Raw genomic sequence first — 13,869 nt, 5'->3', positions numbered from 1 at the left:
ATATTCCATTACCTGAGAACAATAAAACGCTATTTTATTGTTTTAAATGACATTTTATTGTTTTCAGTGCAGCTTAGAAATAAAGAACAGATATTCTTTCCAATGTACTGAATCTCCATTCTAAAATATTTATAAACAATAAAATTCTGAAAATCAAAAAGTAATCCAGGTTATGTGGTCAATTTGAAAACTGACTAGGAGTCCTTAGAAAAGATATCTAAAATATATTATTCATGGTACTGAACACGGAGAGTTCAAAGAGCCCAAAGAGCTGAATTTCAGTCATCAATATATAATTTTGCCATGAAAAAGTGAGATTTGATTTCTTTAAGGGAAAATATTGCCTATGGGATATCTGGGGTCATATGCTCAAATCCTAGTGTTGAGCTTCAAAGATATAAATAATTTATCAAAAACTAATAGTAATTTATTAGTAGTAGAGCATGACAGTTTCATTAGTATCTTCCTTGTAACAATATTGTTCCATTCAGAATAACAGACTATAATACTCTTCAAGAGATCAAGATATTCAAGCCAGACTGATATCAAAGAGATGCATTTGAAGTCACTTAACTTAGGTTAAATATGCCAGCAGTGACTATGGAAATGAATAGGACTAATTTTTATTATTTTAGCTCAAATCTATGATTCCAGCAGGTCTCATTATACAATGTTAATCTTACCAGTCATCTTAATAATTTAGCATGTGAGCAAATAATGCTTTTTCATCTCCCTTGAATGTTGATAAGGAATTAAGTTTTACATAGAACAATAGAAATCAGAACACACACCAAAAAAGCTATAAAAGCACCAAGTGTTTGAAATGCTAATGTCTATGCATTTACACAATTATTTAGAGACAAAGAAAGATGACAGCATATGGCTGCTAAAGAAAAAAATCACATGAATAATTGACATTTTAGTAATCCGCATATATATGTAACATAAAAGTTAATTTATTTAATGTTATTCTACCAATTTTACCCCCATCGAGAAGCATTGGTATGTACCATGGTGGACTTTAACAAATTTTGAATCTACCAAGATGGAATTCAAAGCCTAACTTTTCCATTGTATGAAATATTACAAAATTTATTTCTCTAATTTTTACTTTTCTGGATGAAAAGCCTGAGTCTTAAAAACAATATGATTTTCAAATTAAATAAGATTCTTCACTTAAAGAGCTAAATAACAGGCCTGATATACTGTGGAATTCTATGAATGATAGGTCTTAACTTCCTTTCAAAACAACTCTAACTATTAACATCTCCAGTTTACCAATGTTATCAAGATTATTATGTCCTCTGATTTCAGAATTTTTGCATATTAATTTTTCATGATGCCAGAAAACTGAGTGAGAAATTGATTTAATTTTACTTAATGTACCTTTCCATCAAATAATTATAAAATTAATAGAACATTAATCATTTTATATCATGACAGTAGCCATTCCATAATCAATAAAACATGCACTTGAATCTTTCTGTATGTGGAGCCCTTTAGAATCTCTCATATATTTAAGATACTAAGTAGTGTCCATAACCATGTACCAGTGAAGTCTTTTTAAATTGCAACTGCATAGAATAAGAAAAGAATCACAGAGATGACTAATTCAATCACCTTAATATATTAACACCAAATGACAAGACCAAAGACGTGGCTATTCTGAACAAAAACTGAGCAGCCTCAGATGTAAGATATGTTAGGGTCTCAGTAGCCTATAAGAACAGGAATAAAATTTGAGACTGGATAGCAATAATAGCTGGGGATTAAAAATAAAAATAGTCACAAGAGGCACCTCAAACTAAGATTTGGAGCCAAAAATATTTCAATCACTAAGGAAGTAAAATTGTGTAGGCATAACACAGCTATAGGAGTATATTCTCCAAATTAAATGGTTTGAGAATCATGTTTCCAATATTCATGAGTGATCAATGGAATTCCAGTCAATGACTGGGACTATGAGGAAGTCATCCAATCTTCAAGAGGCAAAGAGAAGAAAATTAAGAATATATACAGCACCACCAGATGGGCTTAGTGAGGATCTTAGCAAGAGTTTGCAGTACATAAGGGGACTAGATCAGAGTTAAGTCAATATGAGAAAGGAAAAAAAAAAACATTCAGGACATAACTTACCTAACAAAAAAATCTACTGGTGGAACTGGAAGTTCAAATATGTTATTTACTTTGAGGAAGCCAGGCTCTGTAAGGGTATTGTTCTGAGACTGTAGGCAAGTAAAGGGTGGCGATAATTGCAACAAGACTAGGCTGAAGAGGGAGTATCTAATACCAGGTATCTGCACACCTTACTCTTAACCCTGATATTTAATACAGTTGTCTCTGAAAGAAGTAATTGCTAAAGGCAATATTACAGAGTTATCTTTACTAGGTACGTTTCAACACAACTACAATGATAACAGACATAAAAGGAAAAAAATCAAGACCAGAAATGTAACTCTAGATTAGAAATGACCCAATCAAGTCAGGGGTAAGATCCACTGATCAAAAAATAATAAATTAGGACATTTCAACATGTATAAAATTATTTCCTTAAAAAATTGCTTCCTAGAAAGACTATATATTTTTAAATGTATGATAAAGTTCCACAATAATGCACTAGAATTAATACAAATATTCTAGCATATGATGTATTTTTATTAAGTAATACATCTTTCTTTTATAACCTATTATTACTTTGAGGTCTCCATTAACTTCTTGGTATTTTCAGATTATCTTGATCCAATTCTCCTTTATGTGGGGAGTATAAAGAAAGGGGGAAAAAACGCTTAGGGTCAAAGTGGAAGATGACAAAAAGTACCTTGAGATATTATTAAAAATGCCCTCTTCTCTATTACAAATCAGGAGACAAGAGAAGTTCAGCACAGCAAAGAAAGCCTAAAGACTAGGGAGCATAAAAGTGGAGATAAGGTCCTAAGGAAAATCTCCAATTTGATTTATCTAACTGTAGTTAATAAAAATCATAATTAATTTACTGTATGGTGTTTTCTTTTATCATTATAAGACATTTTATTTCAACACTATTATTCATCCATAGTATAAATGTCACCTTTTCCTAACATTGCTTCCTCTCCTCTGATCATTTTACTGACGGGAGTTCCAGGACTAGAAGCTGCCCATGCCTGGTTTTCCATCCCTTTCTCCTGTCTCTACATAACTGCCTTATCTGGGAATGGTGTAATTCTATTTGTCATCATCCCTGAGTCAAGTCTCCCACCGACCTGGGACTGTGTATTTCAACACAAGTAACCATGCTGGGCATATTCTGATTCAACGCAAGACAGATCAGTTTCAATGCCTGCGTTGCCCAGACATTCTTCTTTCAAACTTTTACTGTCATGGAGCCTTCAGTGCTCCTGGCAATGGCCTTTGATCACTTCATTGCTATTTGTAACCCTCTGAGATATGCTGCCATTCTGATTGATTCCAGAATTATCAAAGCATGGTTTGCCATCCTAGTCAGAGGCACAGTGATCCTAATGCCTATGGCCCTACTTCTTAAATATCTATCCTTCTGAAAAATCCATGTGCTCCATCATTCTTATTGCTTCCATCCTGATATAATCCAGCTCCCATGTTCTGACAATAAGATCAACAGTGTTTAAGGACTTACTGTCCTCATAGTTACTGCAGGAGTGAACTCCATCTTTATTTTTCTCTCCTATGTTTTGATTATTAAGGCCAAGCTGAGCATTACTTCCCCAGAGGAGAAGCATAAGGCCTTTAAGACATGTATCTACCTCATAGGGGCCATTGCCATCTTCTACATCCCTCTCATTAGCTTGTGCTTTGTCCATAGATTTGGGGAAAAGGTACCTCGTTATGCACACACTCTTATGGCCAATGTGTATTTGCTTATTCCACCAGTGATGAATCCCATTATCTACAGTGTGAAAACCAAACAGATCATTAGGACAATTAAAAAAGTCCTTTTTCCCAAGAGATTTGAGTTTGACTCTAACAACTCTGCAATAAAAGCTACTCCTTAGCTATGACTCCTAAAACCTAGTTTAGTTAATATCATCTCTTCTATCTGTAACTCGAAAGCAAAAAAAGCAGAAGGTTGGGTGGGTGGGGGGGATGTAGTTTGGTGGAAATTTACATTTTTTAGTGTTTAAATTTTATTTATTTATTTATTTTAATTGAAGTATAGTTTACAATATTATAAAAGTTACAGGTGTGTGATACAGTGATTTACAATTTTTAAAGCTTATACTCCATTTATCGTTGTTATAAAATATTGACTATATTCCCCATGTTGCACAGTATATTCTTGTACCTTATTTCATATATACTAGCTTGTACCTTTTACTCCCCTAACCTTATATTGCCCCTCATCCCTTCCCTTTGCCCACTGGTGAACACTAGTTTGTTCTCTATATGTGTAAGTCTGTTTCTTTTTTTTATCATATTCACTAACTTGTATTTTTAGATTCTACATTTAAGTGATATCATACAGTGTTTGTCCTTTTCTCTCTGACTTATTTCATTTAACATAACCCTTGAAGTCCATCCACATTGTTGCATATGATCTGATATTTTAAGAAATCTATTCTAAAACTTATTAAAACTAATAAATCACATCAATAAAGTTCAATAAAACAAGATCAATATGTTAAAAATCCATTGTATTTCTATACACTAACAAAGAACAATTCAAATTTGAAATTAAGGAGTAATTTCATTTGCAATAGAATCAAAAAGAATAAAAATACTTGGAAATAATTTTAGCCAAGGAGGTGCAAAACTTATATACTGAAACATTGTAGACAAAGGCACTGCTCAAAGAAATTAAAGAAGTGGGAAATAAAAAGATATACAATGGTTATGAATTTAGAGACTTAATATGGCTATATTTCCGAAATTGATTCTTAAGTTGTAATGAAATCCTTACTAAAATTCAAGTTTGCTTCTTTACATAAATTGACAAACTGGTCTCAAAATACATATGAAATTTTAAGGCATCCAGAATAACAAAAACCATAAAAAGGCAGCAAAGTTGGAAGAGTCACACTAAACAATTTCACAATGTGCTATACGGTTACAGTAATCAAGGTGGTCTAATACTGGCATAGGATAGACATATAATTTAATGAAATAGAATTGGGAATATAGAAACAAAAGCTCACATTTCTTTTCAATTGCTTTTTGACTCATATATGCATAAAGTTCAATGAGGAACAGTGTTAACAAATGTTTCTGCCACTCAAATGTCCCTCAACTGAAAAATGCTTATATATAACACAATAGATTTATACAATGGAACATTCTTTGACCACTAGGAAGAGTGAAGCACTTGCACTTACCACAAGATAGATGAATCTTGAAAATATTATGCTAATTGAAAAAAGCCAGTACCAAAAGACTACCCAGTGTGTGATTCAATTTATATGAAGTGTCTAAAGTAGGCAAACCTACAGAGACACAAAGCATTGGGTTTGACAAAAGGTTCCTTTGTTTTTCCCGTAAGATGGTTCCAGTAGTGCTTAGTTGTCTTTGACCTCATCCACAATTCTGTTAGATTGTACTGTGACAGCTATCATACCAGCATGCATTAAAAAACACTTCTCAAAATTGAGAACTTTTGTGAACACATTTTATTATTGAAGCTGGAAGAAAAAAGGCAACATTTTTGGCACACTATGTTTTATTATTTCAGAAAATGTAAGAATACAACTGAAAAGCAAAAAAAAAAAAATAAAAAATTTGTGCAGCATATGAAGAAGGTACTGTGACTGATCAAACACATCAAAAGTGGTTTGCATGGACTCAGTTCTATCCCCTGCATTACCAGCGCAAAACCTGGGTATGTGATAGATACTTAAAGTGCTTTATGAAATAATTAATGACATTTTAAGAAGAAATGTAAAGTTTTCTTAGAAATGTACAAAATCCATGCACTTGATATTGGAGGCTGATAGATTTCGCAGCTGGGTGCGGGGTTGTGTGGGGATCACGAATGAGCCTGGGCATAGAACAGGTGGTTTGTTTTGGATGTTCTACTCACAAATTTACTTTTAACAAACTTTTACAAGGATACAGAAAGTCAAGGAACTATCATACCACTCCTTGCATAGAAATGAAAAAAACAAGTGTAACAAATCTTTGTACAGACATAGGTTTTCAATCCTTCTGGGTATATACTAAGGCGTACAACTGCTGGATTGCATGGTATGAGTATGTTTGTTTAGTTTTGTAAGAAACCACCAAGGTGTCTTCTAAAGGGGCTGTACCATCCTGCATTCCCATCAGAGTGAGAGTTCCTGTGGCTTCAAATCCTCACAAGGATTTGAGGGTTAAGGAATTTGGCATTTCTAACAGATGTGTAGTGGTATCTTATTACTGTCTTATTTTCATTTCCCTGATGACATATGATGTGGATCATGTTTTCAAAAGCTTGTTAGCTGAGTTACTGTCTTGTAAATTGTACAGGGGTAATATTGGTTTTGAATGAGAACTACAATCATAATCCATTTAGGATTCTCTTTGGAGGAAGGAAAAAAAGTTAGACTGAAATGAATTGCCCTCCACAGTCAGTTGTTTGGGGCAAAAGTGTTAGAAGGACACAGCTGGATGGAGTTCTCTCTTAGGAACGGATGGTTTTTCTGCTAGGTAAATGGCTTTCCCAGGAAGCTCCTGGACTCCTGATAAACTCTTTCTCGGATCTGAGAGTTCTCTCATTCCTGAAAAATGCCTGTGAGTTCTAACAAAAGAGAACTTTGGAGATGGATTAAGGAGGCAGGACTGCTCAGGAACTGTTTCCTAAGCCTTAGGGCAGAGACATTTTTGCCAGTAGGTTTCTGAGTTTGAGATTTTCTCTCTCTCTAAGAGACTGCTGCTGCCTGGGATGGCTTTCAAAGGGTCAAATGATCTCCCTTTCCACATTCAAGAAGTCTTCTTTGCATGAGGTCAATGTTTCAGTGCACTGAAGTCTTTTCTAAATATATGAGGAACTATGTAATTTTCAGATAGTTTATAAAGCCAAAGTTCAAAAGAAATTGGTGCATTTGGTAGTACATATTCAAGAGATTAGTATATTATATTCATATATATCAATTTAAAAACAGTTGCTGTGTTGTTCAACATAGTTATTAAAATAGTGACTGAAGTCATGAACATGTGTTCATTATTCCACATGTTTCATTAAGTTCTTTTTAAAATAAGAAGTGAAGAGAACAGAGTGAAATCAGAGAGAACACAGTTCAACTCCTGGATTTTCCATGTGGATAAATGTGAGAAAGTAACATGATTTTGCTGAGCCTTGGTTTTGTAATCTTAGCCTCAATGTTTTCATCTGTAAAAAGGAGCTGATAATATACTATGCATTTGTGACTGTGCTGGATGTGAAGCTTTGTGATAGGGCAATCTATTTACAGGGTCTTGGTGGTCTGGTTACAAGGATGCTTAGGTTATAAGGATTCTTTAAGAATTTAATAATTCTTAAAGATTCACCATGGGGAAGAAAGAGACATAAATGTATTTTTCCAAGATGAGTGATTTATCATTTGCTCATTAGTTTTAGTGCAAGAACAACTAAGGGTAGTTTAAGAACCACAGAATTAAGAAAGGGAAAGCCATTCCTGCCCACATTTTTTACTAACAGAGTTCCCCAAATTAGAATAGCCCTACTATGTTTCCCTTTCATTATACCAGTGGAAAAAAAAGACATCATAAGCTTAGAGAATAGTGGAAAGAAGGATTCAAAGAGGTAAAATGATATAACTTGTTTGGCCCATAGGAGACAACGAAACATTATCACTATTGTTAAGAAGACTAGCTTTGACACTTGGACAATCCATGAGGTCACTTAATTTATGTACTATAATTAAAGGAGCTATAGCTTGAGAGCCTGCTTCTGCTATGGAACCAAACTTAGGTCCCCTTGTCTTTGAGCAGTACAGCCCACTCACTGGGTGTGGTGAAGAAAGTGCAGCATTTAGTTCAGGGCGCTAAGCAAGGGGTTCTGGACAGCTTGTGTTCAAACAAGCAAACTCCCATATCTGATGGATTTCAGGAAAGCACCTTTAAGGCAAGGTGAGGGAGGGGTGTCCCGGGTTCTGTGATCAGCTGGTGCACACTACTCTAGTTGGTTGGTAGTGAGGAAAGAGTTTGGTGTCAGAATTGTTAACATCAATCCTCCAGCTCCAATATATCTGGGGTCAATGTGTTCATCATAATTAAGTAGTTAAGTTCTTCCATATGGTGGGGGTTTAGCATCTGTAAAAAGAAAAGAAAAACAATTCTGGAAATGTGCATTAGGTACTGTTATCTCTCAGGGTTACTTCAGATGCCACCTCTCTGGCTTGATGTCCTAACAATATCCACTGAGTAAAACAAAACTCTCAACTTTTCAGTTGTGAATATTTTTTAAGTTGACATTGGGAATGTAGAGATTAAGTACATGTTCTAAAGTCAAATGTGAAAAAGTGTGCCTTCTCTTTCAAATGAGGTCAATGGATTTTACTTTTTTATGCATTGCCTATTAATTCAAAATTTCCACCCATTTTTAAAAAGTAAGTCCTCAAAGGGATGCCTTTATTGAACATATTTCTCTTTTTTTTCTCAAATGCTCTCTTTAGTACAAGTCCTGTAACTAGTTATTCCCACTCAGTTTGAAGCTATGCCAATGTTCTTTAAGGAGCTGGCATGGAACTCATCAAACTAACTTAAACTGAGATTTTTTTTTTCCCCATGTAACACAAACTATCTTTATGCACTAGGCCTAATTTTAATTCTGTTCATTGCACTTTGGCATTTTGTCAGTCATTTACATATTTCTTGAAAGGGTGCATACATGAATGAGAGAAGGAATATATACATACTTTAAAATCCAGGCATTCTTTCTACAGATAAAAATAGGGTGTCAGAAAACTTAGGGAAAAACCAATATAAAGGAACTTATTTGATCCTAGAGATTTCTTGATCTGGGTTGAGTATATGCTCATAACCTCAAACAGAGAAGGTGGTTCAGAGTCATCAAACACCATCCAAACGGAAATGCATCCAAATTTAATAAGACTTTCTGATGGACCATACATGCACCTCAAAACCCCTCAATTCATTTTCAATGTCCTTTTGTTTTAAAGGAATATTCTTACTAGATGATTCTGCTCCAATTATTATCTCTTAGTTTGCAATGACTTCCTTTGTTCTCACTAAAGTTAACTTAAGCCCTATTTCTTTAAGGAGAATTTCTCTTAAACAATATCAGATTCATAACTACTACTTGAACAAATGCTTTCCGAACTATATACACTATAGTCCATATGTACTGATTGAATTACGTCTTTCTTAATATTTAATTTTTATCAGTGTTGTTGTTCAGTTTCTCAGTCATGTCTCTTTGCAGCCCCATGGACTGCAGCATGCCAGGCTTCTCTGTCCTTCACCATTGCCCAGAGTTTGCTCAAACTCATGTCCATTCAGTTGGTGATGCTGTCTAAGCATCTCATCCTCTGCTATCTCCTTCTCCTCCTGCCCTCAATCTTTCCCAGCATAAGAGTCTTTTCCAATGAGTCCGCTCTTCACATCTGGTAACCAAAGTATTTGAGCTTCAACTTCAGCATCAGTCCTTCCAATGAATATTCAGGATTGATTTCCTTAAGGATTGACTGATTTGATCTTGCTGTCCAAACCCTTATATATTTAAACAAGTAGTTTTTTGTAAAATATTTTAAAATATCTTAACTATACTGCTTTTATTGGGTATGCAAACTCTTAATGGTCCTCTTAAGGAATATTTTCCTTGAAAAGTGAGAAGTAAAGAAACAGGATGGATTGGCTTTGTGTTATCCTATATATGTGTGCAAATGCCCTATCTTCCCATGAACATAGAATCATAGACATGGGAAATATATTACCATTATCTAATCTAACTTATCTAGTCTAACATCCTCTTTTATATGTGTGTACCTGATGCGAAGAGCTGATTCATTGGAAAAGACCCTGATGCTGAGAAAGATTGAGGGCAGGAGGAGAAGGGGACGACAGAGGATGAGGTGATTGGATAGCATCACCGACTCAATGGACATGGGTTTGGGTGGACTCTGGGAGTTGGTGATGGAAAGGGAGGGCCTGGGGTGCTGTGGCTCATGGGGTCGCAAAGAGTCGGACATGACTGAGTGACTGAACTGAACTGAACTGAATGAATATATTTAGGGCTTCCCAGATGACACTATTGGTAAAGATACTGTCTGTCAATGCAGGAGATGCATTTCAATCCCTGGGTCCAATCCCATGCTGAAGGAAATGGCAACCCACTCCAGTATTCTTTCCTGGAGAATCCCATGAACAGAGGAGCCTGGTAGGCTACAGTCCATAAGGTCACAAGAGTCGGGTACAGCTGAAGCAACAGCATGCACACAAGCATGGATATATTTAATATACTGAAGCCTAGAGGTAACAAATGAGAATCTTGCTAAAACCCATGTGCTCTGGATTTAGTCCTCTCTCTCTTCCACTAAGTCATCAATACAACTCTGAATCTAATAAAAGAATAAATAGTAAGGCACTTGCATTTAAAAACAAGACAAGGTTCATTAGTGATTCAAAATTGTAAGATTTGTAGAAGAAAATAAAACATTTCTCTTCCCTGTTTTTGCAGGACATGCTCCTTTTCCTCAGGGAACTCTGCCTCCTGCACTCATCATGCCATCGTTCAATCAGAGCACTTTCCACCCTACAGTCTTCTTTCTTACTGGCATCCCTGGTTTTGAAACCTACCATGCCTGGATTTTCATCCCATTCTGTTGTCTCTATGTCATTGCTATCTCAGGGAATGGCATGATCTTGTTCATAATCATCACTGAGTCAAGCCTTCATGAGCCCATGTACTATTTCCTCTCCATGCTATCCTTCTCAGACCTAGGATTATGCCTTTCCACATTGGTCACCATGGTGGGTATTTTCTGGTTCAACACTCGAGAAATCAGCTTTGATGCCTGTATTGGCCAAATGTTCTTCATCCATGGTTTTACCTTAATGGAGTCCTCGGTACTCCTTGCAATGGCCTTTGATCGATACATTGCCATCTGTAATCCACTGAGATATGCCACAATCTTAACCAATTCAACGATCATCAAAGTGGGCTTTGCCATTGTTGTTCGGGTGACAACAGTTGTAGTGCCTTTACTCCTGCTCCTTAAGCGTCTGTCCTTCTGTGGAAGTCATGTTCTGCACCATTCATATTGCTTCCACCCTGATGTGATGAAGCTTTCATGCACAGACACCAGGATCAACAGTGCATTTGGTCTGGCCATCGTCATCTCTACCGCTGCCTTGGACTCTGTCTTGATCCTCCTCTCCTATGTCCTGATCATCCGCTCCGTGCTCAACATTGCCTCCCCAGAAGAGCGGAAAAAGGCCTTTGGAACATGTGTATCCCACACAAGTGCCGTTGCCATCTTCTACATCCCCACGATCAGCTTGTCACTGGTGCATAGATTTGGGAAGCACGCCCCTCCCCTTGTGCATACTCTCATTGCCAACATGTATCTGCTCATCCCTCCTGTAATGAATCCCATAATCTACAGTGTGAAGACAAAGCAAATTCGCAAGGCCATGGTCAAAATATTCCTTTCCAAGCTAATTTAGGACATTTTTCGCTGTGTTCTTTCTTTACATTGTCCTGATTACTTTGATCATTCACTAATGTGTTACCACTATACATTGAAGTATAGTTACACATGCTTTTATTCTTCTGATGAGCCAGTAAAATACAATTTGAAGAGTTCTAGACTGAATTCTTTAAGAACAGGGAGTATGTCTTATGTTATGTAAGCCTATCACAAATACTGTACCTGACACAGAATAGGATGATAGTTAAAGTATGTCTGCAAAAGGACAAATTAACTCATAAATTGCAGTCCAAATAGTCTCACCACTTCTACTGCATGCAGTTATCAAGACATGTATGATATAATTTTGATCAGTAGCAAAGTCTAGGTTTCAGTGATTCTTAGTTATTGGAAATTCTTACTATTTCCCCAAATAGATTATTCATGGCTGAGAATCATGAATAAGCACAATAAACTAGAAGAAATGTGAATTAAAGTGTACTTTTTTTATTCTTAACGGAGTTCCTCAGAACTTTTGGTAAATTTTTTAACATTTTGAGTATCTAATGTCTAGTGATTCATCTTCTAAATGTGTGTCTAATGGGGGCAAGTGGCAAGAATGCAATGATGTGTTGTCATGTTCAACACATCATTATATATTCAAAGATAATTTAGAAACTACTTAAATGTTTATTTGAGAATATTGGTAAAATATTATATGAACTATCATCCAACAAGTTAAATACTAATATAGATATGAATGATTTATTAAGAGAAACGGTAATTGGTATACAGTGTACTTATCACTGTTGTGTGTATATTTCTTGTGAATATACACAAAAATGTCACATACATGTACATAACACATTTGATATGGAAATATATGTTCAAAATGTCAATTAATTACATTTGATTTATATTTTTCCTTTTTTGTAACTTAAAAATGCTCATTAACTAGGTTTTTGTCATTGCTGTTTTTTAACGTCAGACAACAAAATAATATCCGTTTAAACAGCTATCTAAAAATACAACTCGTTTGCTCTTCATCTTCCATAGGCTCTTCGTTCCTGTGTGTCCTCACAATCAGTCTTCATACTCCTGCTGGATACATTTAGAACATGACATCCACTTTCCTTTAGCCTCCTTCACTGTTCTCAGTGTGGTCCAGCACCAGGTCATCAAAACCACTTGAAATTCTTTTAGAAGTGCAGATTCCTCAACTCCACCCCAGAACTGCTTAATCAGACACCCATAAGCACAAGAATTTGCATTTTAACAAGCTACCTTATACAATATCACATACATTGGTGTAACACTCTTGTAAGACATTTTTACTTCTGGATAACACCATGAATAACCCTAACTCTGGTCCATCATCTTTGATCATTTTGCTCTCTCTGTCTACATTATCCACATGCTGTTACTGATTTTTGAAATTTTAAAAATATATTTATTTTATTTCTTGCTGGTATCGCTTTCTTTCCTTCATCCAGGTGCTATTAAGGAATCTTTTTGTATATAGGTCTTTAGTTTCTTTAGGTAGATATATTCCTAAGTATTTTATTCTTTTTGTTGGAATGGTGAATGGAATTATTTCCTTTATTTCTCTTTATATTTTCTCATTATTAGTGTATAGGAATGCAAGGGATTTCTGTATGTTGATTTTATATCCTGAAACTTTACTATATTCATTGATTAGCTCTAGTAATTTTCTGGTGGAGTCTTTAGGGTTTTCTATGTAGAGGATCATGTCATCTGCAAACAGTGAGAGTTTTACTTCTTCTTTTTTAATTTGGATTCCTTTTATTTCTTTTTCTGCTCTGATTGCTGTGGCCAAAACTTCCAAAACTATGTTGAATAGTAATGGTGAAAGTGGGCACCCTTGTCTTGTTCCTGACTTTAGAGGAAATGCTTTCAATTTTTCACCATTGAGGATAATGTTTGCTGTGGGTTTGTCATATATAGCTTTTATTATGTTGAGGTATGTTCCTTCTATTCCTGCTTTCTGGAGAGTTTTTATCCCTTTTCAAGTCCTGTGGCCACCGCTGAGTTTTCCAAATTTGCTGGCATATTGAGTGCAACACTTTCACAGCATCATCTTTCAGGATTAGAAACAGCTCCACTGGAATTCCATCACCTCCACTAGCTTTGTTGGTAGTGATGCTTTCTAAGGCCCACTTGACTTCACAGTCCAGGTTGTCTGGCTCTAGGTGAGTGATCACACCATCGTGATTATCTTGGTCATGAAGATCTTTTTTGTACAGTTCTTCTGTGTATTCTGGCCACCTCTTCTTAA

The 13,869-nt window shown here is 35.6% G+C and overlaps 1 protein-coding gene and 1 pseudogene across 1 annotated transcript; both read left to right on the top strand.

Annotated features, from left to right (window-relative positions):
* Positions 3,061-3,983, top strand: OR51F17P (olfactory receptor family 51 subfamily F member 17, pseudogene; annotated as a pseudogene).
* OR51F5 (olfactory receptor family 51 subfamily F member 5) lies at positions 10,666-11,610 on the top strand. The gene has a single exon (NM_001390370.1). The coding sequence runs from the start codon at positions 10,666-10,668 to the stop codon at positions 11,608-11,610; it is 945 nt and encodes a 314-aa protein (NP_001377299.1).
* Positions 11,611-13,869: the final 2,259 nt, after the last annotated feature.

This window comes from Bos taurus, chromosome 15 (genome assembly GCF_002263795.3).
Source record: "Bos taurus isolate L1 Dominette 01449 registration number 42190680 breed Hereford chromosome 15, ARS-UCD2.0, whole genome shotgun sequence".
Taxonomy (NCBI): domain Eukaryota; kingdom Metazoa; phylum Chordata; class Mammalia; order Artiodactyla; family Bovidae; genus Bos; species Bos taurus.
This window is presented reverse-complemented; position numbering and strand designations above follow the sequence as displayed.

Excerpts from the sequence above, each read along its gene's own strand:
- OR51F5 (NM_001390370.1), top strand. The coding sequence starts at position 10,666 with ATGCCATCGTTCAATCAGAGCACTTTCCACCCTACAGTCTTCTTTCTT.